The sequence below is a fragment of the Malaclemys terrapin genome, chromosome 21 (genome assembly GCF_027887155.1).
Source record: "Malaclemys terrapin pileata isolate rMalTer1 chromosome 21, rMalTer1.hap1, whole genome shotgun sequence".
Taxonomy (NCBI): Eukaryota; Metazoa; Chordata; order Testudines; family Emydidae; genus Malaclemys; species Malaclemys terrapin.
In genome coordinates, this window is record NC_071525.1 from 1,489,336 (window position 1) to 1,515,981 (window position 26,646).

At 49.6% G+C, this 26,646-nt stretch overlaps 1 protein-coding gene across 8 annotated transcripts in view; it reads left to right on the forward strand.

The window, feature by feature from the left end:
• GATAD2B (GATA zinc finger domain containing 2B) overlaps positions 1 to 22,579 on the forward strand; it is a 78,720-nt gene extending 56,141 nt beyond the window's left edge. For 6 of the 8 annotated variants that reach the window (XM_054010552.1, XM_054010549.1, XM_054010555.1 and 3 more), the window contains 9 exons: positions 1,743 to 1,872; positions 2,149 to 2,280; positions 2,626 to 2,757; positions 5,606 to 5,776; positions 10,135 to 10,450; positions 11,951 to 12,153; positions 13,846 to 13,956; positions 14,902 to 15,019; positions 15,790 to 22,579. In XM_054010552.1, the coding sequence (XP_053866527.1) occupies positions 1,743 to 1,872; positions 2,149 to 2,280; positions 2,626 to 2,757; positions 5,606 to 5,776; positions 10,135 to 10,450; positions 11,951 to 12,153; positions 13,846 to 13,956; positions 14,902 to 15,019; positions 15,790 to 15,923 (1,447 nt within the window). In that variant the 3' untranslated portion in view covers positions 15,924 to 22,579. The remainder of the gene's footprint in view (positions 1 to 1,742; positions 1,873 to 2,148; positions 2,281 to 2,625; positions 2,758 to 5,605; positions 5,777 to 10,134; positions 10,451 to 11,950; positions 12,154 to 13,845; positions 13,957 to 14,901; positions 15,020 to 15,789) is intronic. The other 2 variants (XR_008442913.1, XM_054010550.1) reach the window with 2 other exon arrangements.
• The last annotated feature ends 4,067 nt before the right edge of the window (positions 22,580 to 26,646 follow it).

Below are 26,646 nucleotides of genomic sequence, written 5' to 3' on the forward strand. Positions count from 1 at the left end.
GGTGTAGCAAATGCTAGCCTCCTTCCTTAGGTTGGCAGGAATTGCAAAGTTGTGCAGAAGTGAGACCAGAATGCAACTCTTGCAGTATCTCTGCAATGGCTCAAAGGGAAAGCGAGACTGACCTGAAGTCAGACCATTTCAGTAATTTGGGGATAAAAGCTTTGAGGTTATGCCCCAATTCTTTTACACAGGTCAGGAGATGATAGCTGCGTTCCCCTCCTTCCACAGAACCCCTTCCATTTCCTGGATGCCGGGATTGTACCACTTGCCTCTGTCAACTATCTCTGGTGCATATTTTTCTCTTCCTCCCTGTTGTCTGACACACACCCCTCGTTCCCTCTTGGCCTTTGCCCTTTTGCCATTTTACTCTCCCAGGTTATACACCAGCAGAGATTCTCTCGTCTAAGACGAGTACCACATCTTACGATCCCCTGACTGGACATTGTGCTTGTCCTGTGGGGGGATAAAAATCCAGTAGCGTGGAAGATGCATAACAAATGGTGATAGACAACAAAGCTTTCCCAGTCTCGCTGGTGGCCAGAAGGTGATGGCAGCAGGGAGCTGCGTAGGCCAAAACCATCATCTGACAGCAGAGCCTGTGCAAAGAGCAGCAGCCAGTCGTGCAGTCAGAAGTTGAGAGTGCCCTGTTCTAATGCTGTCAAGGTGCCTCCGAGCTGCATGGAGTTGCCAGTGACACCTGGGAATCTGAGGCTGAATCAGTGTTCTGATCTGACTCTTCTAAAGCATTTGTGTCTTTTAATCTGTGTGTAGCGGCCCCTTTGAGCCTAATGTCCTGTCTGAAATCAAAGGCTACAGAGCAGTCAGACCTAGGAATTAATTTTGGTTGAACCTAATGCTGTTTTCTGGGTTTCCACTACCTAAGTTTCAGATAAACTAATCTGCATCCCCACCTCAGTCATAGCAGTGGATTCAAACTGAAGTCCTGAGAGTTGTCCTTCTGCCACTCAGGGCTAGAGGACCTTACCCCAGGCGTGCTTTCACTAGTTCGCCTCCCCAAGCTCCATTACATTAAATTGGTGACACTGAAGGGGTTTTATTGTAACCACCTTATTCCAAATGATGTCACAATGAATGTAACTCTGCTCGGTTACCACTGGATTATAGCATTGATTTCCTAGCGACAGGCTTCTGTAACTGCTCTTCCTTTCTGTTATTGGGTCTATTGACGGCGGAATATTTCTGTGTAGCTTTTCCCTTATGGCCTTTTTTAAACAGATGTGTATGAATATAGGTTTGGGGTATTTACATGTGTCTTAAATTTTGAGCACTTTCCCCTTTATCATCTCAAGCATCACGTGAGTAGCAGTGACTTTTTCAATATGTCTGCAGAACAGGCAAAGATGTCTGGAGTTATGCTTGCCTGTGCCCCCTTAATTTGTATCCAGGGCCTCAGCACCTAATCGCTTGTCATTTCCCTGTTTGGTTAATATTTAGCGCCTTATTAACAACATGTACAAGTCTGTCTCAGACAAGTCTCTGTCCCTAGAGAAACCTGCTAGTGAAGAAAGCATTTGGAGTGAATCCTTTTATCTTCAGTGTGAATGTTTGTGAGCAGAAAGCAGTCTTTTCCTTTTTGAAGCCAACAGTTTATGCTGCTTCACGTGTGCGGCTATAAGGAGAAGTGTAAAACTCGAATGGTTCTGTCTGGCGTGCGGGGGTTATACTGGTCTCTACGTTTGGACCAGCATTGCAGTTCAACTGTCTCATTTCCCTCTGTGCAGTGACCAGGACAGGGGTCGGTTGACCCCCTCACCAGATATCATTGTCCTTTCCGATAATGAGGCATCAAGTCCACGTTCCAGCTCTCGCATGGAAGAAAGACTTAAGGCAGCCAATCTTGAAATGTTTAAGGTAAGGTGTATCCAATCTGCTCCCTGAGAAACTGGAGTCTGGTGCAGTAAAGAGCCCTACCCCTGGGAACGGGGGCACAAGCTCTTGGAGAGGGTTGGGAGCTGCAGGCGAATAGTGGGCAGTACAATTACATTGTTGATAATGCTCCAGCTCACCCCAAGAATCCTCCTTAGTTCAGATTTAGTACAGCACAAACTGACTGTTTGAGGGCCAGGTGGGTTAACTCTCGCTACCAGAGTAACCATGTAAGCCCTGAGTGATTCTCTGTCTGTGCAGGGTAAAGGCATAGAGGAGCGCCAGCAGCTTATCAAACAACTCCGGGATGAGCTGCGACTGGAAGAGGCCAGGCTGGTGTTGCTGAAGAAACTGAGGCAAAGTCAACTGCAAAAGGAGAATGTTGTACAGAAGGTGAAGTTCTGGGAGATGGGGGGTGCATGGAATTGTGTGTTCAGTCAGGCTTGTGGGAGCCCATTTGGTGGTACAGCTTAAGGCCTTGGGACGATACTCGCGTTAGAATTAGCCCCTTATTTCACACTGGCTTCCCTGTAGGTGTCTGTTCCAGAGCCTGGGCAATATGTTTCTTGTGACGAAACCAGCTCGTTGTCCTTGAGACCAGCAAAAGATCAATCTAGGTAGCGCTCAAGTGTTAGCATCTGATTGATCATACCCCGGCTTGGTCCGGGATCAGTCCATTTGTGCATTTCCTCTCATAAGTGCTCCACCGTGATGCCAATGTTTCCTCTCTCAATCTAGACTCCAGTTGTGCAGAATGCTGCATCGATTGTTCAGCCATCTCCTGCCCATGTGGGACAGCAGGGACTGTCCAAGCTTCCCTCCAGGCCTGGAGCCCAGGGGGTTGAGCCTCAGAATTTAAGAACATTACAGGTAAGCATCCTGGAGACAACGCTCTGCTGTCAGTGACATCCGAGACTTTCTCTGTGCTGTATTAAAATCGGGTTCACCACAATGCTGCCTCAAAAAGCCAAAACATTCTTCTTTGCGAATAATTTCTAACCATACTGCAGATGAGATGGCTTTTCCAATAAATAAATGTTGGCACTTCTGAGCCCCGTGAATAGAACTATCTTTGTTCTTTGTGTGTGGTCACAAAATGCAGATGCAGTGACCACTGTCAGACCAGATAGACACTGCCATTTAGTCTATCTTGCGTTCTGTAGGGGACAGTTTCTTGAAAGAGGCTCTGGAAGATAATTTTTCTGTTCTGCATAATTAAGATTTCTAGCGTACCCTGTGTCCCTGGCAGGTTTTCCCCTCTGTAGTGTTGCAGTGCATGCTATGAATGGGTTATTCTGGCTGTTATCCTTCCGTTTCAAAGCTGGGTGCTTTCCAGTAAAGTGGTATGTGGTTTATTGTTTTGGGGTCCTGTGGGATGAAAGGGCTAGCACAGTGCAAGGTGTGGATGATGATGATGGTAGGCTGTGTTTGGTCACCGCTTGGTATCACATACTGAGCGGTAAGGGTCTTAGATATGAGTTGCAGGGTTGCTGGCATATAGAAATCCCCCAGCGTGTGGTTAGCAAGGATGGCTGCTCTCAGGGGAACTAGGTCCAGACAATGCAGTGTGCCTGGGGAAAGGGGGTGAAGGAAAACACAAACAAAATGTCAAGCTGGAATAGCTGTTTCCCAAAGAAGGTCAATATAGACAGAGCTGGGTGCTGTTGAACAAAGATACCTTCATGTATGCTTACTGGGAAAACGCTAATCCGAGATGTCACACAGTGTTTAATGTTATGGAGATAAACGAAAAGCCAACAGTATGAGCTCACTAGAACAAGGACTCTGAGTGTGCGTGTGCGGAGCAGGATGTTTACACTGACAAGCGATATGGATTTTTTTCTTGGCATTTCACCCGGCTCTGCTGTAGGGCCCAGTGCTCTCCTGCCATCTTGAAGAACTCCCACCAGAAATGTGTCTCTCTTCACTAGCAGATCACTTCCGCTGCTTTGGCTGCCATGTGCACTCTCCGGCACAGATTACACAGCCACTCCTTTTTTTGTGAAGCAGAGCAATACGTAGTGATGGACACAGCTTAAAAATCTAGACAGGCCCCTGGTCGCCAGATCAAAGCATCTGCTACAAAACATGCCTCAGATCAGCCTCCTGAATTACCCCTTGCCTCCCTCCCATGTCTGCTGTGGGCTGGTGTTCCCTTCCCTGGGGGAATCTGCACAACCTTCAGTTGAGTTGACTGTCCAGTCCTTCTGCAGTAGAATCTTGCTAGTTTGCCCTGACGGACACAGCCCACAAAGGATTCTCAGACTGAGTAAGTGACACTGTGCAGTGGAAAAGCAAGGCTAGTACATTACAATGTGCCTCATCTATTTATTGGACAAGCATGGTTTTCACTAACACTCAACTGCGTTTACAATATAGTCCATAGTATAGAGGGAAGTCTCAGGAATGCAGCCTCACAGCAACGCTCCCTCAAATCATGGCTGTGAGGTGGTGCGATAGTCCACGTTATGTGTCATGGGGTGCATGGATTAGAGGTTCAGCTGTTTTACTGCCTGTAGCTTTCTTGCCTGCTATCGCTGAGGTTTCAGTCTAAATCTCACTGATCAGTTTCTCCTCCTGTTAGCCATCCTCTTGTGTTTATGGCATTTGTTTCCCTGCTATGGTAACGATTCTGGGGTCAAGCCTATTGTGACTTCATAGCAGGATCAGGCTGGTAAAGGAAATGGGCTTTAAGGAAAGAGGAAGCACACTGTTTGCACATTTTGTGGAAGTTTTCTTATTTGTGAAATGAGAAACTTGTGGAACAGTAGCCTTGCTAGGGATGAGGCACTCAGATTTTTAAATATACCTCTGTTTGTTTGTTTGTTTGTTTTTTAAATGAGAAATCATCCCTTTAATACACATCCATCCTTCTGTCTGAACATTGCCATGGCTCCCAGAAATGTAGAGAACTCGCCTGGGACGCTAGTTGCTGATCTTCTGCCATGGTTCAACCCATACCGAGCACTTTGTTAGTGGTTTTGGTAGCATGGTTCGAGTGACTGATACTTTTTCTGAACTCTTCCTTCTCCATCCCCCCACCCCCCCAAAAAAAATTCTATTGGACATTATTTTATTGTAATGACGTCACAGACAAAAATCCTTCCGCACTAGTCAGCGAAATCCTGTTTGCTATAACTGTTTTATTTCAAATGCAGGCACTGTTTCAGCCATTGTGGAGTTGACTCTGAAACCTGACTATAGTAGCCTCCATGTAGCTGGCAAACTACCTACTTTTTTCCTTCAACTTGCAGCTTTGCACATGGGTTAGACCATCTCAGTCCATTAATAGCAGAGGCGGGTAGAGGAAGACAGACTGAACACTTGGTTTCATAGGACGCTTACATTTCTGGGATGTGAAACTTCTGAGACGGTCCACCAGAGCTAGATAATACAGATCCAGTTTCCAGAGAACATTGCTTGATTCTGGGGAAGTAGCAACTGAGATTAGATCATTAATCTCCTGTTCTTGTTGTGGTTGAAATCCCAGCCTCTCCACCTGAGAGGCTAGTGCTTTAATTGTATACCAGACCTTGCTCCAGCCAAAGTAAAACCAGGTTATGTAAAATACACCCACCGATTAAAGGGAAAGTTGGATTAATTGATTATTGAGAGAGAAGTTAATTTGAGTTCATGTTTACACCCATTTGTATTTTACATGTTCTGTTAAAAATCCCAGTTTGCCTGATGTCCTCTATTTTTTTTCCCCCCTGGACAGGGTCACAGTGTCATTAGGTCTGCCACAAACACGACCCTTCCCCATATGCTTATGTCACAGCGTGTGATTGCTCCGAATCCCGCCCAGTTACAAGGGCAGCGCGTTCCTCCTAAACCTGGCCTCATCCGCACTACAACTCCAAGCATGAATCCAGCCATCAACTACCAGCCGGTAAGTTACCTCTTACTTCTGCTTAAAATTGGATTCAGTATGGTGGAGATAAGAAGGGAAATGCCAGCTAGGTTTTTTTATGCACTTGAATGACTCAAAATGCTTGTTAGGAGAGCAGAGCTCAGGGTGAAGACACCAAATGAAGCCACTAGATGGAAATACATCTAAAGCATGGACAAAGGCATAAACCTTTAACCTGTGTGAGAAGTGAAAGGGTAAATAAAAAACAACCATACTGGTTCAGACCAATGGTCCTTCAGGCTAGATGCTTTAGAGGGAGAGAGCAGAATAGGGTAATTATCGAGTGATCCATCCCCTGTTGTCCAGTCCCAGCTTCTGCCAGACAGGGGTTGCAGGACGCCTGGGTATTGCTTCCCTGACTGGCTTTGCTAATAGCCATTGGTGGATGTATCCTCCATGAATTGGTCTAATTCTTTTTTGAACCCAGTTATACTTTTGGCCTTCACAACATCCCCTAGCAATGAGTTCCACAGGTTGACTGTGCATTGTGTGAAGAAATACTTTTTGTTGAATTTAAACATGCTGCTTATTAATTTCTTTGGGTGACCCCTGGTTCTTGTGTTATGTGAAGGGATAAATAACACTTCCCTAGTCACTTTCTCCACACCAGTCATGATTTTATAGACCTCTGTCATATCCCCCTTAGTATTCTCTCTTTCTAGATGAACAGTCCCAATCTTCTTAATCTCTGCTCATATGGAAGCTATTCCATACCCCTAAGCATTTTTGTTGGCTTTCTCAGCACCTTTTCCAAATCTAATACATCTTTTTTGAGATGGGGCGACCAGAACTGCAAGCAGTATTCAAGGTGTGGGTGTGCCATAGGTTTATATAGTGGCATTATGATATTTTCTCACTTACTATCTATCTATCCTTTTCCCAGTGGTTCCTAACATAACATTTAGCTTTGACTGTCGCTGCACATTTAGCGGATGTTTTCAGAGAACTATCCACAATAATTACAAGATCTTTTTTGAGAGGTAACAGCTAATGTAGACCCCTTCATTGTGTATGTATAGTTAGGTTTGTTTTCCAGCATGCATTACTTTGCATTTATCAACCTGGAATTTCATCTGCTTTTTGTTGCCCAGTCACCCAGTTTTAACTCTTTCCAGTCAGCTTTGGAATTAACTACGTTCTGTATTGTCTGAAAACTTTGCCACTTCACTGTTCACCCCTTTTTCCAGATCATTTATGAACAGCACTGGTCCCAGAACAGACCCTTGGGGAACACTACTATTTTCCTCTCTCCATTTTGAAAACTGACCACTTATTCCTGTTGTTTCCTATCTTTTAACCAGTTACTGATCCAGGAGAGGACCTTCCCTCATATCTCATGATTGCTTACTTTGCTTAAGAGCTTTTGGTGAGAAACCTTGTCAAAGGCTTTCTGAAAGTCCAAGTACACTATAAACACTGGATCCCCCGTTGTCCACATGTTTGATGCCCTCAAAGAATTCTAATAGATTGGTGAGGCGTGATTTCCCTTTACAAAACCTGTGTTGACTCTTCCCCAACAAATTGTGTTCATCTGTGTGTCTGATCATTCTGGTTTTTTTTACTATAGTTTCAACCTAATTGCCTGGTATTGAAGTTTGGTTCCTCAGCATGTAATTGCCAGGATCACCTCTGGAACTGTTTTTAAAAGTTGTTACGTTGGCTGTCCTCCAGTCATCTGGTACCGAGGTTGATTTAAGCGATAGGTTACATACCATTGTTAGTAGTTTTGCAATTTTATGTTTGAGTTCCTTCAGAGCTCCTGGGGGATACCATCTGGTCCTGGTGACTTACCGCTGTTTAATTGATCAGTTTGTTCCAAGTCTTTCTGTACTGACACCTCGCTCTGGGACAGTTCCTCAGATTTGTCACCTAAAAAGTATGGCTTGGGGTGGGGTTCTCCCCCACACCCTCAACTGGGAAACGTTCTGTAATGGGACTGCTGGCTACAGAAGGCTTTGATCCTACAGGTGAAGGTCCACTGCAGAGCAAGTCTAATTGTGATACACATGGAAGGAGGATGTTGTGGATCTCAGTCAGCGGGGGCAACTTTGTCTCTTGTGAATAAGTTCTAGCTGCTGACAGGAGCAAGAACCATCACCCGTGTAAGATTTAAAGAACGTAATAAATCAAATGATCAGAGGACTGATATAGGGCAGTCTAGGCATCTACACTTCCTTTCAAAGAGAAAGGAGGAGCCTGAAGATCACAGAATATTCCTTGCAGTTTGAAGGCAAGAAATTTACAGCCATCATTTGTCCTAGATCAGGATACACAGGGGCTGCATCTGGAAATCAGACCACTAGGGCTGAGAGTGGATAAAGAGGGTACAGCATGGTACTGTCATAGACCTATAGGGCTGGAGTGGACCTCAAGACCCCACTAGATACGCCCTTGCAGTTTGACAGTGAACCATTGGTAACTGTAAGTACCGGTTTCAAGTTCAGCCAGTAGTGTACCCACCTTCTGGTCACTTCATCTAGACTCCGCTTTGCTAGTTTGCTTATGAGAATGTCATGTGGGACTGTCAAAAGCCTGACTAGAATCAAGGCTTTAATGTCCTCTAAAGTTCTAGAAAAAGGGCTGCTGGTGCCAACTCCCATCACAGCAGTTGGAGAAACCAGATGGTCACATTGCTTGTTGGGCATGGTAGTCACTTCAGCACAATGGCCTTGCTTATTGTGACTCAGATGCTGGCCTGATGTGTACATTCCAAGTCACAGGCAATGTCTTCTGGACCTGTGAATGATTTGGCTGAAACTAATATGAGTGTGAAAAGGCCAAGACGGTGATGCTTTGCGAGCACAATGCTGTGAACCGCTGAAAAGTGAAGGCGTTAAGTCAGCTGCTGCCCTTGATAGGATGGCGAATGCCTCATGACATGGAGTGGAGCTGGACATGTTCAAGGCCAGAACACACCACTAGATCATCTGATCTGACCACCTGCATATCACAGGCTATTAAATTTCATCCTGTTACCCCTGTATTGAGTGCAATGGTTTGGTTAAAGCCTGTCTTTCAGAAAGGCATCCAGTCTCGATTTTGAAAACTCCAAGCAGTGGAGAATACACAGCTTCCCTTAATGGTTGGTTCCCGTGATTAATCACCCTGTTAAAAACTTGTGCCTAATTTCTAATTGTCTAGTTTCAGCTTCCAGTCAGTGGTTCTTGTTCTGCCTTTCTCTGCTAAATTAAAGAGCGCTTTATTACCCAGTGTTTTCTCCCCAGGAAGGTCTCTAGATACTGTTATCAAGTCACCTCTCAGTCATTTGATAAGTCTAACAATTTGAGCTCTTTAAGTTTCTCACTTTCTCTAGTTCTTGAATAATTTTTGTGTCTTTTTCTGCACCCTCTTCAATCTTCAACATTCTTTTGAAAATTGGATAGCAGAACTGGATGTCTACATTTTTCCTCCAGTCAGTTTAATTCATAATTTTCTGCAGCTTTGGGAAATTAATTCTTGAAGAACCAAATATATATATTATTACTGGTTGGGACAGTCTTCTGTTTGCCCATATTGCAATGTTCGGCCATATGAAGTGGGAAAGCCACTTGGAACGGGGAAGACTGGCAGCCAAGACCTCTAAGCGCGCTTTGGTTGCACGTGTGGATCTGGCCCCTTGCAGGAAGTGGTTCTGAATACTGTATCTGCAGTCAGCAGAGGATTGTGTGAGGTGCTTTGTTACGATCATGTGCCAAAGGAATCGAGGGCTGAGAACCCAAGCAAATGGAGGGTACAGGAGACAGCTGCTGGGGGTGGAAGCGGAGGTAGCTGGTGTATTCTGCACACCTGTGTGGGAGGAGAGGGACACCATCTGGCAGTGGTGGCGGTGCTTGGGCACATGCCAGATGAGTGAGGCAAAAGGTGGAGGAGCGCAATGGTGCCAGCTCGTGAGTCACAGCACATAGTGCTGCCTACACTCCAGCCGAGGGTGGTGCAGGCGCCCAAATGCAGGGCTTGAGTTTGTGTTCATGTAGCCAGATGGAAAGCTGGGGATCTCCTTAAGCTGGCTGTAGGGTTCATTAGACCATTGGATGTTGCAGAAGAGTATTTTGATGCAGATTTAATTCCTCCAGAGATGTCTCTTGGGGCATTTGTGATGTTGCTGATGAGTTAATGGCAGAGGCTAAGACATACCCTGTAGTTGGGACCCAGGTCACTCCTGGCCCTTGGCTTTCTGTTGTAATGACTTCTGTCTCTAACACTGAGCCATACCTGGCTTCAGCAGGCTACCCCGAGCCATAGTACAGTGTGCTCGCAAGTCCCATCAGTCAGATTGCACTGTCCTGTCTTTGCATGGCCATCAGGCGCCCGCCCTAACCTCTCTTTTCCCTCTCCAGCAGTCAAGTTCTTCTGTTCCTTGCCAGCGTACGACCTCTTCAGCCATCTACATGAACCTTGCCTCTCACATCCAGCCCGGGCCTGTGAATAGGGTGTCGTCCCCACTCCCCAGCCCCAGTGCTCTGAATGATGCTGCTAATTCCCAGGCAGCCGCCAAGCTTGCCCTGCGCAAGCAACTGGAAAAAACGCTGCTGGAGATTCCACCCCCGAAACCGCCGGCACCCTTGCTTCACTTCCTGCCCAGCGCAGCCAACAGCGAGTTCATCTACATGGTGGGGCTGGAGGAGGTGGTACAGAGTGTTATTGACAGTCAAGGTGAGTTACAAGGCAGCACAAGCCAAGTGAGCATCATGACTACTACAAAGACAACAGTGGCTAGACCTGAGGTCAGGATGCCTGGGTTCTATTCATAGATTGGTAGCTTTGGCCTAGTCACTTTCCCTCTGTTTGTTTTCCCCTTCTGTAAAATGGGGCCATACTTCCCTTTGCATAGTGCTGAGATCCTTGGCTTAAAGAATGGGAGTCTGGCTCTGTCACTTCACCTCTCCACCTCCAGCTTTCCATCTGAAAAACGGGCCGTGCATGGCTGCTGGTCTCACAGGGGTGTTGGGAGGATTAATGGCTGTAAAGTGCTTCGAAGGTCAGCGCTAAGTAGTAGTCTAGCATTGCAGTGCCCAGGGCAGTGAAATCCTAGTGCAGCGCTAATGGCAGCGAGCAGGCTGGAGAACTGCCTGCGTGTGTGTACACGTAAGGTGTGGTCATTGAAAGAGCAGACTGCTGATTGGCTAGCAAGCATTGAACGGGTCCCTGGTCAGCTTAGCCCCCTTCACGCTATCCTTGAGTGAGGGGGTAAAGGGGAGACTTCTTAAAGAATCCTCCCCCCACCCCTTTACCTGGGAAAACCCACAAAACAGACCTCTGGAGTTCAGATGCAGAATGGCACGAGTCCCTCTTCTCTGGCACTGAAATTGCCCAGGGCTCCTTTGTCTGGCCTGCTGTTCCCATTCCCATGGAAATGGACTTTGAATCTCCACCGACAGCCTGTCTTTTAAAGCACCTTCTTTTGAAATAATTGTTTTAAAAGCACCTCACCCTGATTTCAGTGCTCTAATGTCTGTTACCATGGGAACAGGAAGAGTAGCCGGGAGCAGAGTTGTAAGAACTCTGTTATGTAAATCCCTCTGCAGTGTTCTTAGGCAAGATGCAGTCTGTATCTGGAAAGGGGGAGCAAATACTGTTTGTAGGGTAACTGGCCTGGAACAGGATGCACTGTAGCAATGGTTACGCTGCAGACTGGAGTTGTTTGCATGAGGGAATTTCAGGTTCTAGATGAGGTCTCTTTAAAATAAATCATCCATCATTTGCTGGCTTTGTCCTGCTGAATGCCAGTGGAACTCAGCAGATGTCAGTGTCTGCCCTGTTTGGAACCTGACAGTTTAACTCTTGGTTTTAAAGCTGGCCACTGGCAACTTCCATCCTTGTGGGCAGTAACTGGGCAGCCCCCCACCTGATGTTGCAGTTCCCTAGAGCCTGGCAATGAGAGAAGACTGGAATCTCCTGCATAGCTGCACAGGGAGGACCCATGCTCGCGTTCGCCCTGAGCAGATCTTATGGCAAAGCCTAGTCTAGTCCCATCCAGAGTTACTCTTTGGGAATGCTTGGAGTGCTGCGTTAGCATGCAGAGTGCCCCTTACTTACATTGACCCAGGTTCTCCTAACAAAGCCAAGGGGGCAGGTTGGTTCCCTCCCCATGATTGTGGGGGAGGTTGGGGGAGTCCGCGCCACCCCAATAACCCCTGTTCTTGGTGGTTCTAGGCAAAGGCTGCGCTTCCCTCCTGCGCATGGAGCCCTTTGTCTGTGCTCAGTGCCGCACTGACTTCACTCCGCACTGGAAGCAGGAGAAGAACGGGAAGATCCTGTGTGAGCAGTGCATGACCTCCAATCAGAAGAAGGCACTGAAAGCAGAGCACACCAACCGGCTGAAGAATGCCTTCGTGAAAGCACTGCAGCAGGAGCAGGCAAGTTCCATCCCAACCTGCTGGAGCCCCAGGCATCCTCCAGCTCTAGTCCTGCTTCCAATCTCTGCCTCTGCACACATTGCAAACCCATGCACTGCCGGGGAAGGGAGAAGCAATCTGTTCCCTTTCCTCCGCGCAGCCTTGTTATGTGTCAGTTCCTTGAGGGTGCCCTGTCTCCATGCTAGGTATCTAAAAATACCCTCTCCTGCAGTGAATGGAGTATTTCCTGAGGTCCGTTACTCCTTTCCTTTCTGTACGGTCTCCCAATGGCTTGGTAACTCATTTGCCACACTAGCAGTGGGAGGCAGAGTGGGCTGGGAACTGGGAGTCAGGGCTACTGGCTTCTGTTCCCAGTTCTGCCACTGCCTTCCTGTAATACTGGAGAAGTCACTTAACCTCTCAGTGCCTGTTTGCTTAGCTGTCACATGGGGACATTTGCCTACCTCCACCCTTGGTGTTTGCAGGGCTTTGAGCCCCTGCCGGGCCACAGGAGTGATTCCGAATGAACGTCGTGGGGGCCTGGAGTAGGACGCGTCCCTCTGCTTGTGGCTGGGAGCATTCTAGATGCAGTGTACTTAGTTGCTGCCATCGTTGCTGGGAAGCTCTGCTCCCCCCAGTGCAGCTAAGTGGGGAGCAGTGCTGGGCGGCTCTGAACGACGTCCTGCCGACTCCCTTTTTAGATGGGTGGTGACCGTAGTGTGGGGGTTAGAGCTTAGGGGCAGGGGAGGGACCCTGACTAGGTTCTCCTCCTCCCCCTTATCACTTGGCTCAGGTGAACAGACTTCAGCTGACTGAGGTCCATGCAGGAAGCGGGCTGGGGAATGTTTAATTCAGGACGGACAAACGGTCTGCTACTGCAGCCGCAGCATTCAGTCGCTCTGTGCCTCCCCCTGAGGGCGGAGCTGCCCAGCCCCTGTGGAGGCCAGTGGGAATTGGGCACTCTTTGAAAAGCTCCCCTAAAGTCCAGTGGGTAGCACTGACCCCCACATCCTCAGGGCTGCCGAGATCCACTGGGATGGCTTATCTGTGACTCAGCCTGTGTGGGGTGGGAATACTGGGAACATCCCCTGACGCTGCTACTCTCCCCGCCTGGCCCTTGCAAGCCACCTCCTTTGCAAGGACCCAACTAGCCCGTTTGTCCTGGTCCAGGCTTGGGGGGTGTAGGTTAAGATCCCCCCTCTAGTGCCAGTCTGGTCAGCTCTCCCCCGTCTGGCAATCCACACTTCAGACTAAACTGGGACGCCCTTTGCTCTGGGTAGAGCTGATTAGATGTCCTTGTGTATCGCTGTTGGTGCACAAGGCATTTTCCAGACCTAGACGGACCGAGTTGACAATCTCCAGCAAACATCAGACCCTGGGCCACAGTTCAGGCAGAGGGGTGTTGGGAGCACTGGGAGGAAGGGGCGAGTCAGTGAGGGCTGCTCAGTAACCAAATCACATGCCGCTTGTGCTGCTCTTGCTTTGAGGGCAGAAGGATCCCACGGCTGACTTTCCCTGGCATTTTTTCCACCCCCGGCCCCCCAGCATAGGCAGCAGATTTAATTGGGACTCTCTCTGCTATACACTGACCGTGCTGCCCATAAAGGCCCAGAGGAGGGATTGTTCCTGCGTATCACTGAAAATAGCCAGTGGGGTAAATGCTCCTAAATTGGCCCCTTGTGTGTTGCTCTAAAACGCCTCTGCTTCCTGCAGGAAATTGAGCAGAGGCTACAGCAGCAGGCAGCCTTATCTCCCACTGCAGCTCCTGCCGTGTCCAGTGTCAGCAAACAGGAGACCATCATGAGGCACCACACACTCCGACAGGTGAGCCGCTCCGGCTCTGAGAGCAGCCAGCCAGCCTCTTGGTGGCCGGGCCCTTTCCCTTGGTGGAATGCATCGCCCTCATGGCCAGAGCCAGCGCCCATGCAGCTGGGGCGCTGAGTCTGCAGTGCTGTGAGACCCGAGGCAGCAGCCAGCCTACCTCGAGAGACCTATCCTGTCGCCTCCAAGCAGCTCTTCAGAACACTGGGGGGCCATTTCTCATCCATCCCCTTTCCCTCTCAATATTACCATCCCTTTGTAATTCTTCCCCCGTCCACACACTGTAGTAGTCGAAGGCACTGCAGTGATCTGAGTCTAGGTGGCACCTGGTCTACAAGCAGAGGTGATGGGGGCAGCTTTCTGAGCTGCTTGGTCTCCCTCTGCTGCCTGCCCTGCGGTGCTCCCCAGGCACCTCCTGCCAAGTGCCAGGAAGGCGTATGACCCCCTTTCTGTCGCCTGCCTGGTCAGTCCCAGATCAGCCAGCAGGGGGAGCAGGCAGCGGAGTGAGTGCCCAGCCCCGTAAGGCTGCCTAAGGCCTGGAATCAATCACTGGCAAACGTTGGGTTTTCAAGACGTGGCCAGAGGCAGAGAGCAGTCCGTCTCTGGCGGCTGCTCACTTGCTATTTCCACTTGCACCTGCTGCCAGACGGTCAACGTCCTGTCAAGGTTGGTCACCGTTTTGCTCTGACACTGGTCTGGGACCTTCCTGCCTTTGTTCCCACAGAGATGGGAGCGCTGAATATGTCCCCTGTCCCTGCCTAGTGAAACCAAAGCTGCTGGACTTCCCCATGCCGGAGCTGGGCTTTGGGTCAGGATCTCTGTGTTAGTGGGTGTGGATTATGGCCAGAGCCCTTCATGGCCCTTGCTCTTTCACTAGTACTGCTCCTGGAAAAGTTGGGGTGCTTGTGTACTGCTCACTTTCCACATGTTTGCTCTCTCCGCCCACAGGCTCCACAGCCCCAGAGCACTCTGCAGCGTGGCATCCCCACCTCTGCCCGCTCGATGCTGTCCAACTTCGCCCAGGCGCCCCAGCTGTCTGTTGCGGGTGGTCTCCTTGGTATGCCAGGTAATGTCAAACGTTGGCCTGCGGAATGGGAAGGGGAGGCCGGGCTGCAGACTAGACTAAGAACCTTAACCACGTTGTCGCTGGCTGGAAGTCCGCTCCTCAGAGCGTGGCCTGAGCGCAGGAACTCGCTGTGCTGACGGGGACCTGCTCTGGGGCCTGGGGCTTGCACTTCTCAGTTCCTCCATCTCTAAAAGAGATACTCCCACTGACCTGAGGGTCGCTGGGAGGACAGGTTAATGTCTGTCAAGTGCATGGAAGTTGGAGACCCTGCACAAGTGCTAATATTGCCTGGCTGGCTGCTCAGTCCTCTGACACACACGAGAAAGCTGATCACGGCTCGTGTGTCCTTCTGGGACAGTGGCTTTGTATTATAAGGCTAGGCCTGTGTTTTCATTGGTTCTGTAACCAAATGGCCTTTCAAACAAATAGGGGTCAGTTGTACTAATTACTGTTGAGCGTAATGATTATCCGTCAAGGACAATAGAGACCTTGTAGAACCTTCATTTATTCCTGGCACATTTGCTCCTGACTTGGCGCATGCTCCCAAAGAAAGGCATGGAAGCCTCGTGGCTTGGCAGGATGCTGGCTCGTGTAGGGGACAGACTGGGGATGTGGGGTGGAGCCTTCTCTTACAGGGAGTGGCGGTAAGATCTGATGCCGTGAGTTCTGTTGAGCTGGCCCTCTCTGTGCTCTGTGGGATGGGATGGGTTTGGGTGCGTCACGTGTGTTACAGGAGTAATTGTCCCCACTTGCTTTTCTCTCCCCTCTAGGTGTTAACATTGCATACCTGAATGCTGGGATCGGAGGCCACAAAGCATCGAGCTTGGCAGACCGGCAGCGGGAATACCTTTTAGATATGATCCCACCCCGGTCTATATCGCAGTCCATCAGCGGACAGAAATAACGCCTATTGACCCTTCCCCTCCCTCCCCACTTCTGTCGCATGCAGTGCCTGTACTGGTGCCTACCATACACGGGAAAAAGACAAAAAAACATTTCAAAACTTCAGCGACCTGTCCTTTCCCAAACCTTAACTCTTCTCTTTGGTTTTCTATAGCAGTGAGGTCAGTCCCCTTGCCCGAGGTCAGGACAATTGTCTGCTTGAAATCAGCACTATACATGTGTTAATGCTCGTTTTATGCTATTTTTTTGTAATGACAAAGCATAGAATTTTTAATTGTGTTGTTTTATTTTTTCCTCTGCTAAATGGATGGTTAAACTTTTTTCCTTTCCAGAGATTTTTTTTTTTTAAGAGCATCCACTCTACTCCAAGTGACCATTTGTAAAGGGTGGTCCGTGCTGACTCGAGGGGAGGAGGGGGGAGAGGTGGCAGTGTGCTGGCGTTTGGACAGCTGTTCTATGCACTTAGTAGGGCGAATTAGGACTTGCGTTCTTTGAGTTGCTCACCAAAAGAGGTAAGGGACAGAGGTTCTGTGGATGCGTCCAATTGAATCTCGCTGAGGGGTTGGTCCATAGTAGCTTGGCCCACATGCATCTGTTAATGGGGCATGTCGTCGTTCCCTGGGGAAGTCAGCCCAGGGGGTGAAGGAGCTGTGTTTCCGTGCAGTGCACCCGCCACTTGCAGCACGTGTGGCTGGCTGCAGATCTCTGTGCTTGACAGAGCAGTGCAAGGGATGGCGGGGCTGACGAGTTGTGCCAGGGAATCCCGTCAGTTGTGCTACCAGACCCCGTAATGCAATGCAGCGGCAATGGATGGGGCGTGTGCCCCAGGAGCGGGCCTGGGATGCCGCCTGGTGTGTGTTTCCGTCTCCCAGTAATTCTGATGCTCCCTGTTTAGAAGTTGAAGTTCTCGAAGGGACTGTGATGAACTACCAAAGGGCACAGGGGCCTCATGCCTTTTTAATCCCCCTGTCCCCATACTGTTGTGCTCTCAGGAGCAGCTCCCTGCCATTGACCCCATGAAGCTGTAAGCGTCCCAGCTGCCGAGCAGGAAGCATTGCAGGACGCGGTGGTGGGAGCTTGGATTGGATTGAGTTCGCAAACCCAAAGCAAGAGCAAGCTGAGAGTCGTCGTCTGCGCATCGCTCTATTTGCACTTACCCTCGCGCCGAGAGGGCCCGCACCTGAACCCGGAAGGAGCAGAACCATCTCCCGGCAGCAGAGGGCGCCACATCCTCGCCGGGACCCTGGAAAGAGGCCCAGCAGAACTGCAGTCTGGGGAGCGGGAGCCTGGTGCGGAGCCTTCCCACTTGCTGTTGATTGAATTATGTTAATGGGGGGAACCTCCTTGGCCAAACTGTTACAAAACCAAGCGAATATGCTTGATTTGCTGCTCCTGAGGGGGACCCTGCCCTCCTTGGAAGGCGTTTCCTGATGGAACATTACTTGTGCAATGAAGTGCTAAGTCGCCACTCGCATGGAGTTTCATTGTCGGGGTGCCCAGCAGTACCTGCTGTTTGGGAAGAGGCACCCGTCTTTCCAGCGTGCCCCCGTGCTGTGTCACCACCGTCTCTGCTTGCCAGCTGTGGCTGCAATACCTGAACTGCCAGAGTCTGCACGGAGAGCTGCCGAGTGACTGAGGAAGCAGGTCTGATGCCTTTCCTTTGAAAACCAGCCGGATTGCTCCCAGAGAGGCACAGCACGCCTGCCCCTGTCTTTGGAGAGGAGGGTCTGTATCAATGCAAGAACTAGACCCCCCCTACTTCTCCTCTCCCTCACCCCATCATCTCAAAGTGGGGGGGGGGGGGGGGAGAGCTGTGCTGGTACAACAGGCCCTTCCCCTGTCTCCACTCCCTCGATTCAGTGAGCACTTAATAATACCCGAGGGGCGTGGATGTGTGGCCGGGGCCCTCCAGAGGTGAAAGGATTTTTGGAAACTAGTGGAATGCGCAGTGGCTTTTTTCTTTTTCTTTTGTTTTGTGGTTCACTGTTGTGTAGCTGGCGCGGCACTGGGACGTTGATTCTCCGTATCAACCTGCTGTGCTTAGAGGGAAGCACTTTGATTAACTGTTTCTTCTCCTTTGATAAACCCAAGAAATGATCAGCCCGTCTTTGTGCCCCCTCTCGACATGGAGTTGGCTTTATCCCGCTGTCCCCTGGCCCCATCTCCCCCAGTGAGTGTTACCGAGAGGTACGAGGTGGCCCAAGCAGATTAGTTGAGATGAAAATTAAAAATGTGCAATACTTAATGAGTCCCTGCGGCTGGGGCCTGGTGCACTAGTTAATTGTCGGAGAGCAAGTTAACAATAATGGTGCTAAGTGAAATTTCTTGGGAAGGGGATCAGGGTCCCCCACCCACCCCAGGTTGATTATTGCAGTGGTTGGTGAAAGAAAACTTCCCTGTCGCTTGCTTATAGATTTATTTCCATCCTGCAGCCCGGGCCTCGCAGATCACCCTGTCTGACCCAGTGCAGTGAAGGCTGACCTGCGTCTGTGGCAGGCAGCATGGTCCGAGCTTGGGTCCGGGAGCCAGGAACTCCCCAGTTCTACTCCCAGTTCTGTGGCCTTGGGTAAGTCACTCCACCTTTCTCTTTCCCCAGCTGTAGATTGGAGGTAGTGCTTCCCTGCCTCACAGGGGTGTTGTGTGGGCTGCCGGGTGTCCGTCGAGTGCTGGAGGTGCCCAGCGGCTTTACTGGGCTAGGTGAGGCCTGCTCAGACCCTGCTGGCCCATCTGTTGCTGGCTGTAGCCTTGAATCGCTCCTTCCCTTTGGCTGATGTCATCAGAGAGCTGTTCTCAAGCCCCAGCCAGCGACGGGAGCCAGTCATATTACTTGGCCCGCAGCTGTTTTCCCCCCTCTCCATGGTCCCACACTCCTGCTGATTGGTTGCTGAATCGTAAAATCACTCATGAGTCCCCCCTCTCCCCCGACTCTTGTCCTGGAAGTGTGTGTCCGCACATCAATGGGTTCTGTGGTGCTAAGGGGCTCTCTCCCTGTGTGCAGCCCCAGCTGTTCACATGAAACAAAAATTCTCATCTCCAGCAGGCTTGGGGGGCTGAACCTCATCTCTGGTTTTGTTCCTTGGTTCTGTAAATGCTTCCTGCAACAAGCAGGTTCTTCCCACACTTGGTAGAGAGGCACCCCGAGTTAGAAAGCACAGAGCAAATGCTCCCTCAGGGCCCTGGGCTGGGTTCAGTGCACAGCAATCCAGCAGCAGTCAGCAGGTGTCACCTGGGAGCACCAAAAACGGCAACTGCTTCTTGTTTCAATGCTGTTTCCATCCCCCAGTCATCAGAGCCCATCCTTCACTCCTCCTGCTGCCCTGGGCACCTTACCCCTTCCACTGGGGAATCTCCCTGGCTTCCCCAGTGAGTTTCTGGTGCCTAGACCCTTGTACTGCTGCTGGGGATGGAGTGTCCAACTCTACAGACAGAAGTTTGGTTCATTGCAGTATTTGACACCCCACCCCTCCCACCTCACTCTGCCTACTGATCTCTGTGTCTAAGGGGAATTAAGATGCTTGCTTTGTCTGTGATCTGCACAGGTTTAAATTTTTTTTTGTCTTGACCACAGCGCGCGACCACCCCCCAATCCCTGGTAAAGTGCCCCTCCCCCTTTATGGATGTGATGTACGGTAGAAAATCGTCTCTTTTTTTAGATACAGAAATAGGGATTTTTTTCCCCGCTTCGGTTAGCTTTTCTTTTACAGCTAGATGTAGAGCTGCTTGTGAACGCTTAGTGGGGTTTTATTTTTTGTTCCTCCAAAGGCATAACCCATCCCTCCCCCTTTCTTCTCTAACCCTCCCCCATCTCCACTCACCCACCCCGACAAGATCTTAATTAGCTTATGATATTGCTGCCGAAATGTTATAACAAGGACTCATTCGTGTATATAAGCTATTTCTTGACACATTAAAAACAATTGTACATTGTGTAGAAAACAAAACAAAACAAAAAAAAAAACAGCCTCGCCATGGATATTGTGAAAGTTGTTACGTCCTTTTGTAGTGTGACCTTTTGTGTATGACCTGAAACGTGCAAAAGGGGTGGTTTCCGGCGGGTGGGTTAGGGAAGCGAAGTCAGACAGCTGCAGAGGGCAAAGATCCCAGAGGCTGGCACTCTTGTCCGGGCGGGAACTGCTAGCCTGCAGAAATGCACTGGTGGCAATCGCCACCTCCCAAATCTGTGCCTTTCACACACACAAAGAAGGACCCTACAAGTTACCAGCACCCCCTAGTGCAGTGGAGGCAGGAAGTTTCTTCCCCCAGCGTTAAGTTTACAGCTCGTGATGTCTCTCTAACCAGCAGTGGTGGTGCATTCCCGTGGGGAGCATCCGGATCTTGGGGAGTGGGACCAGGGTGGGGACAAGTATTATGAACTGTAATTGTATTTGCACTGTTTTTATTATTGCATTGGCATATATACAATATACATCTATAACAACCTGCAGTGTGCGGCTTCCTTCATGTTCTGCCAGCCAGAGCCCATGCAGATGCTGAGCAGAGTCCCAGGATGAAACGATACAGAGCTGCTCAGACCGGCTGCTGGGAATGGGGGGAAACATCTCTTCCCAACAGCTATGATAATCCAAAGAGCTCGAGACGCGTGGTCTCCAGTGCTCTGTGACTGGCTGCCCCAGGATTCCTGTGGTCGTTAGCCCCTCCCGTGGAGGGGCAGCGTCAGCAGTTGTTGGTCCGACATAAAGGTGCTGGCACTGGGTGCTGGTTTAACCCTTCCCAGGGTTCCGAATGTCTTACCAATGCCTGAGTGCACTCTCCCTGAGTGCGTCTGCCAGAGCAAACGGCATCTGTAAGATCCGGAGCCCTTTGGAGCCCCGGCTTCTCGTCACCTTCCCCCCCCTCCCCCCCCGTGGCACCCGAGTCTAAGCCAGCCAACACCTACACTCCCTGCAACTGACCCCACCTGACAACTCACGTTCACCCCAACTGGGTGCATTTCTCTTGCCGCAGCCTGGCGGGTCCTGGCTCAGAATTTGCTCGCCCACCCTTTGCCCTGCTGGAAAAACCCTCAAATCCCACTGGGTGAGCAGCATTGTGCTAGGGCTGCCCTAGCATGGCCCACAGGCAGCCCATTGTGTGGGGTCTCTGCTCCCCAGGGCTGGGTAATGGCTTGTTCTCTCCAGTCCCCCTCACCCCTGCCTGCCAGTTCCTGGCTCCTCTGAAGCCTTCAATGTCAGCACATGCACCCACCTGCTTCCCCATGAGCATCCCGCTGTTGGCAGCTGGAGCAGAGGGCCCAGGGATCACTGGCACCAGAACACCCAGGGACTGATCCCCTTCCAGGGTGGGCTCCTGGTACCAGCAGCGAAGGCTGCCCCAGCAGTTTGTGCATGACGGGAGGGGACCGAAATGCATTGGACTGGGTGGGGTGGGAAGCTACAGACCCCTCTCTTTTCTGGGGGCGGAGAAGGGGGTGTTAGTGTCTCACTTCCACGAACACCCTCAGCCCCTCCAGCTGTCAGTGTGGCCAAGAGGTTGCACTGACGGAGGTGACTGGCTGGCTAGAAACGGGCTAAGCAGCTCCAGGCAGACCCCATTCCCTCGGGGTGCTGTGGTAGGGACGGTCTGGGCATAGGGCTACACCAGGGTGCTTTAGAGAGGACAGAGGCAATTCCAGTGCATTTTGCAGACTTCTGTTTGCACTCTGTCACCACCATGTGCAGCTCTGCTCTGGAAAGACTCCAGATCAGCGACTCTTGCTAAACTCGTTCGGGAGCTGGGAGCCGGGTCGTCGCCCTTCTCCTCCAGCGTGTTCTCGCTGTGTCTGCGCCCAGTTTGCATGGCTGAAACCAAGCAGGAGGTTGAGTTCTCCAGCCAGGCTGTGGCTAGCTCTGACGGAGCGAACCGAGGGGAAGGCGGTGAAGTGGGAGCGAGAGGCTCCCCGTTAGCATAGCACTTCAGAGCAGAAACCGCTGCGCCTCTCAACAGATTTTCACAGGGTTGGCCCAGGTGGTGTCCTGTCCCTTCCCGCCACCTCAAGTGTAGCCCAAATCTTCACAGGTGATTTTAGAGGCCCAACTGGAGCCTTTCAAAGGGGCCAGCTTTTCCGGCAGCCCTTCCTGAAAGTCTAGACCCCTTTAAGGCAGCTCCGACTGGGCACGCAAAATCGCTACCCACTTCCGCAAACTTCGTTCTGTAGCTGCTTCCAGTCTAGCTGCTCAGGGCCTGGAGTCACCGCTTGAATGCCCGACGTCCCTGGACGGGTGCTGCTGGATCGAACTTCTCAGCAGAGGCCTCCTTCCCCCAAACAGTTTGTGCAAAGGCACTGGTGCCGTGCTCTGCCTGGTCCTGACTGCACATCCTCACTGAGTGATGCCCTCCGAGCTCGGAGGGGAGGGAGAAGTCTGGGTGGATAGCAAGGGGTACCGCATGGCAAAGCGAAGGGGTCCCAGCCTCACACCTGCAGCCTAGCTAACCGAGAGGTGGGGGGGAAACCAGGCCTTTTGCACAATTTTAAGTTTTTTTTGCATTGTGTTTTGAAATCTGGTTTAAAAAAAAAGCTGTTTAAATACTGCCAAGCAATTATGCAGTGACTGGTTAAAAATAAGCTAATTTTTGGAGAAAGGATTAAAAAAAAAAACTTTGTAATATTTATCACTTGCAAGCTATGTTTAATAAAGAAAGGAATGATTTATAACTTTTTATGAGGCTGGTGCGTTGCATTTGGGGTGGGGGGTGCCCCAGAGGGGGTGAGGGAGATCCGCTCTCACCCACCAGCAGAGCCCCCTGGAACATGTCACTGTCCCGCTAGTTGGCAGAAACATTTCCCCAGGAATCGTTTTTCCTTCAGAAAACACGGATTCAAAGCTATTGCCATGAAACATGTTGATCAGTTTTAGCGAGAAATTACAGAACTGTTTGTTTCTAGAAATAAAACTTTTTTGGGGGTGGGAGGGGGTGGTCTGCCAAAAATTCTGAGATTTTGACTTTTTGTCCTCATTTGGGATTAAACCATGTTTCAAAATCTTGCAATTTCCTGCCAGACACCAATCCCCTTTCTTTGGCCTGCTCCCCGGCCTGCCTTTCCCCAGGAAGTGTCGTCTTTGCACCTGCAGTTGGAGATTGGCTCATGTCCTGAAGCAGGAACATTACGATCCTTGTTTGCAGTTCGACTGTTCTAACTAGATATTCTTCTTGGTGGATGATTCCCTTCATGCCTTTTTTAACAGCTGATCTCAATGACATCATGTTGCAGTGAGTTCCAGAGGCTAATGGTGTGCCTCATGGAAACAGCAGGAGAGATGGAAAAGCCTTTTCCGGTTGCACCAAATTACCACCACCCCCAAGTCAAGAGCCTGGTTTCCAGTGTTGAGCCAGACCCCTGGGGGAGCCTCCTGGCCACATCTGAACATCTTTCCTCACCTTCCTGCCTGTGCGGGGCCTAGAGCCGACCACTGTGAAACACAAACCTTTCAGCCGGGGCTGCCCCCAGGAGCCTCGGGGAGAAGGGCACCCAAATGGAGGTGGCAGTGAAGAGTGCATGGCCCTGCCCTCACCTGACAACCATGGCCCTGGCTGTTGGCTATAACTCCTGTGCCAGCCCTGCCCCTGGCGTCGCTGTAAGGTTAAACCTACCACTAGGCTTCCGCTGGGGAGAAACGGGCATGAATAGCTGAGCCAGGTGCCCCGGATCCTGCACCCTCTGCTACTCCGCTTCCCATGCACTGACACCTGCATCTTTCTCCTTTTTACAGCTGAATTGTGATGCAGTGCTGGGGAGCGACCTGCAGCCGGCACCTGGCATGTTGCTGGGTTACTCAGGCTTGTGCCTGTGCTGAAGGAGCCCTGTCCAGTCAGCCCCGGCCAATCATCCAGCACTGCGCGGCTGCAAAAGTTGGGTTGGGCTGAACTGAAACATTTTGGCTTTAACCCTTTGTCTTTACTCCCCATAACTGTGAGGGCAACGGGAAGGGGTGTTCCCCTCTGGCGTGCTGCTGCTCAAACCCGCTGCAACAAAACAGCTGGACAATTTAAAATGCTCTTTCAGAAAGCTGCCCGGAAGAATTCATCAGCTCTGCCCCGCTGGCAAGTGGGTGTTTTCCCCCTTTCTGCGCTAGGGATCCGTTACCGACCACCTGACCAGGACGGTGCTAGTGACTGTGAAATGCTCAGGGAGATGAGAGGCTGTTAAAATAAAAAACTCAATAAAGGGGGATTTCAGTTATCCCCCTATTGAGTGGGTACATGTCACCTCAGGACGGGATGCAGAGAGAGTTTCTTGACACCTTAAATGGCTGCTGCGTGGAGCAGCTAGTCCTGGAACCCACAAGGGGAGAGGCAATTCTTGATTTAGTTCCAAGTGGAGCACAGGATCTGGTCCAAGAGCTGAATCTAGCTGGATTGCTTGGTAATAGTGACCATAATATAATTAAATTTAATATCCCTGGGGCAGGAACAACACCACCGTGGCCCAACACTGGAGCATTTTATTTCAGAAAGGGGAACTACCCAAAACTGAGGTTTGTTAAAGACAAATTAAAGGGCACAGCGCCAAAAGTGAAATCTCTGCAAGCTGCACGGAAACATTTTAAAGACCTCATAGTCAAGCCTCAACTTAACTGTATCCCCCACATTAAAAAACAGAACCAAAACCCAACAATGTTTAAGAAGCAGTGAGAGGCACAAAGGCATCCTTTTAAAAAGTGGAAGTTAAATTCCAGTGAGGAAAATAGAAAGGAACATAAACTCTGGCAAGTTAAGCGTAAAAATACAATTAGGAAGGCCAAAAAAGAATTTGAGGAACAGCTAGCCAAAGACTCAAAAAAGTAATAGCAAAAAAAATTTTGTTAAGTACATCAGAATCAGGAAGCCTGCTAAACAGCGGGTGGGGCCACTGGCCGCTCTAGGTGCTAAAGGACCTCTCAAGGGCAATAAGGCCACTGTGGAGAAACGAAATGACTTCTTTGCTTCGGTCTTCGGGGCTGAGGATGTGAGGGAGATTCCCAAACCTGAGCCATTCTTTTTAGGTGACAGATCTGAGGAACTGTCCCAGATTGAGGTATCATTAGAGGAGGTTTGGGAACAAATTGATAAATTAAACAGTAATAAGTCACCAGGCCCAGATGGGATTCACCCAAGAGTTCTGAAGGAACTCAAATGTGAAATTGCAGGACTACTAAGTGTCATCTGTAACCTATCATTTTAAATCCGCTTCTGTACCAGATGACTGGAGCATAGCTAATGTGACGCCAATTTTTAAAAAGGGCTCCAGAGGTGATCGTGGCAATTACAGGCCCGTAAGCCTGACTTCAGTACCGGGCAAACTGGTTGAAACTATAATCAAGAACAATATTGTCAGACTTATAGATGACCATAATTTGTTGAGGAAGTGTCAACATGGTTATAGTAAAGGGAAATCATGCCTCACCTATCTACTAGAATTCTTTGAGCGGGTCAACAAGCATGTGGACAAGGGGATCCAGTGGATATAGTGTATTTAGGTTTTCAGAAAGACTTTGAGAAAGTACAGACGGTCCCCGAGCTACATAAACCTGACGTACGCAAATCTGAGTTTATGGAAAAAGTTCCATAAGCTAGAACTAGGAGTTTTTGTTTGTTTTGTTTTTTGTGTAATACTCGGAGCTATGTTTCTGACTAATGCAAAATTTGAGGTACGCAAGGCATTCCGGAACAGAACACTTGTGTAAGTCAGGGAGCATCTGTAAGCTGACAGGGGATAAGCGGGAAGGTGCTCGCATGGATTGTAACTGGTTAAAAGCTAGGAAACACGGGGTAGGTATAAATAGTCAGTTTTCAGACTGGAGAGAGGTAAAGAGTGGTGTCCCCCAGGGGTCTGTTCTGGGACCAGTCCCATTCCATATATTCATAAATGATCTGGAAAAAGGGGTAAACAGTGAGGTGGCAAAATTTGCAGATGATACAAAATTACTAAAGATAGTTAAGACCCAGGCAGACTGCGGCTACACAAGAATCTCTCAAAACTGGGTGACTGGGCACCATAATGGCAGATTAATTGTAATGTTGATAAATGCAAAGAAATGCACCTTGGAAAACCTAATCCTAACAATACATATAAAATGTGGAGGTCTAATTTATTTATCATCACTCAAGAAAGAGATCTTGGAGTCTTTGTGGAGAGTTCTCTGAAAACATCCCCTCAATGTGCAGCAGCAGTCAAAAAAGTGAACAGAACGCTGGGAATCATTAAGAAAGGGATAGAGAATAGGACAAAAAAAATCATGTTGCCTCTATATAAATCTATGGTTTGCCCACATCTTGAATACTGGGTGCAGATGTGGTTGCCCCATCTCAAATATATATATATATATATATATAGGAATTGGAAAAGGTTCAGACAAGGGCAACAAACATGAAGGGGTATGGAACAGCTTCCCTCGGAGAGAGATTAATAAGACTGGGACTGATCATCTTGGAAAAGAGATGGCTAAGGGGAGATATGATTGAGGTCTATAAAATCATGACTGGTGTAAAGAAAATAGATAAGGAAGTGGTGGAAATTAATAGGCAGCAGGTTTAAAACAAATAAAAGGAAGTATTTCCATTAACCTGTGGAACTCCTTGCCAGATGATGTGAAGGCCCAGACTATAACAGGGTTCAAAAAAGAACTCGATAAGTTCATGGAGGACAGGTCCATCAATGGCTGTTAGCCAGGCTGGGCAGGGATGGTGTCCTAGCCTCTGTTTGCCAGCAGCTGGGAATGAGCGACAGGAGATGGGTCACTGCATGA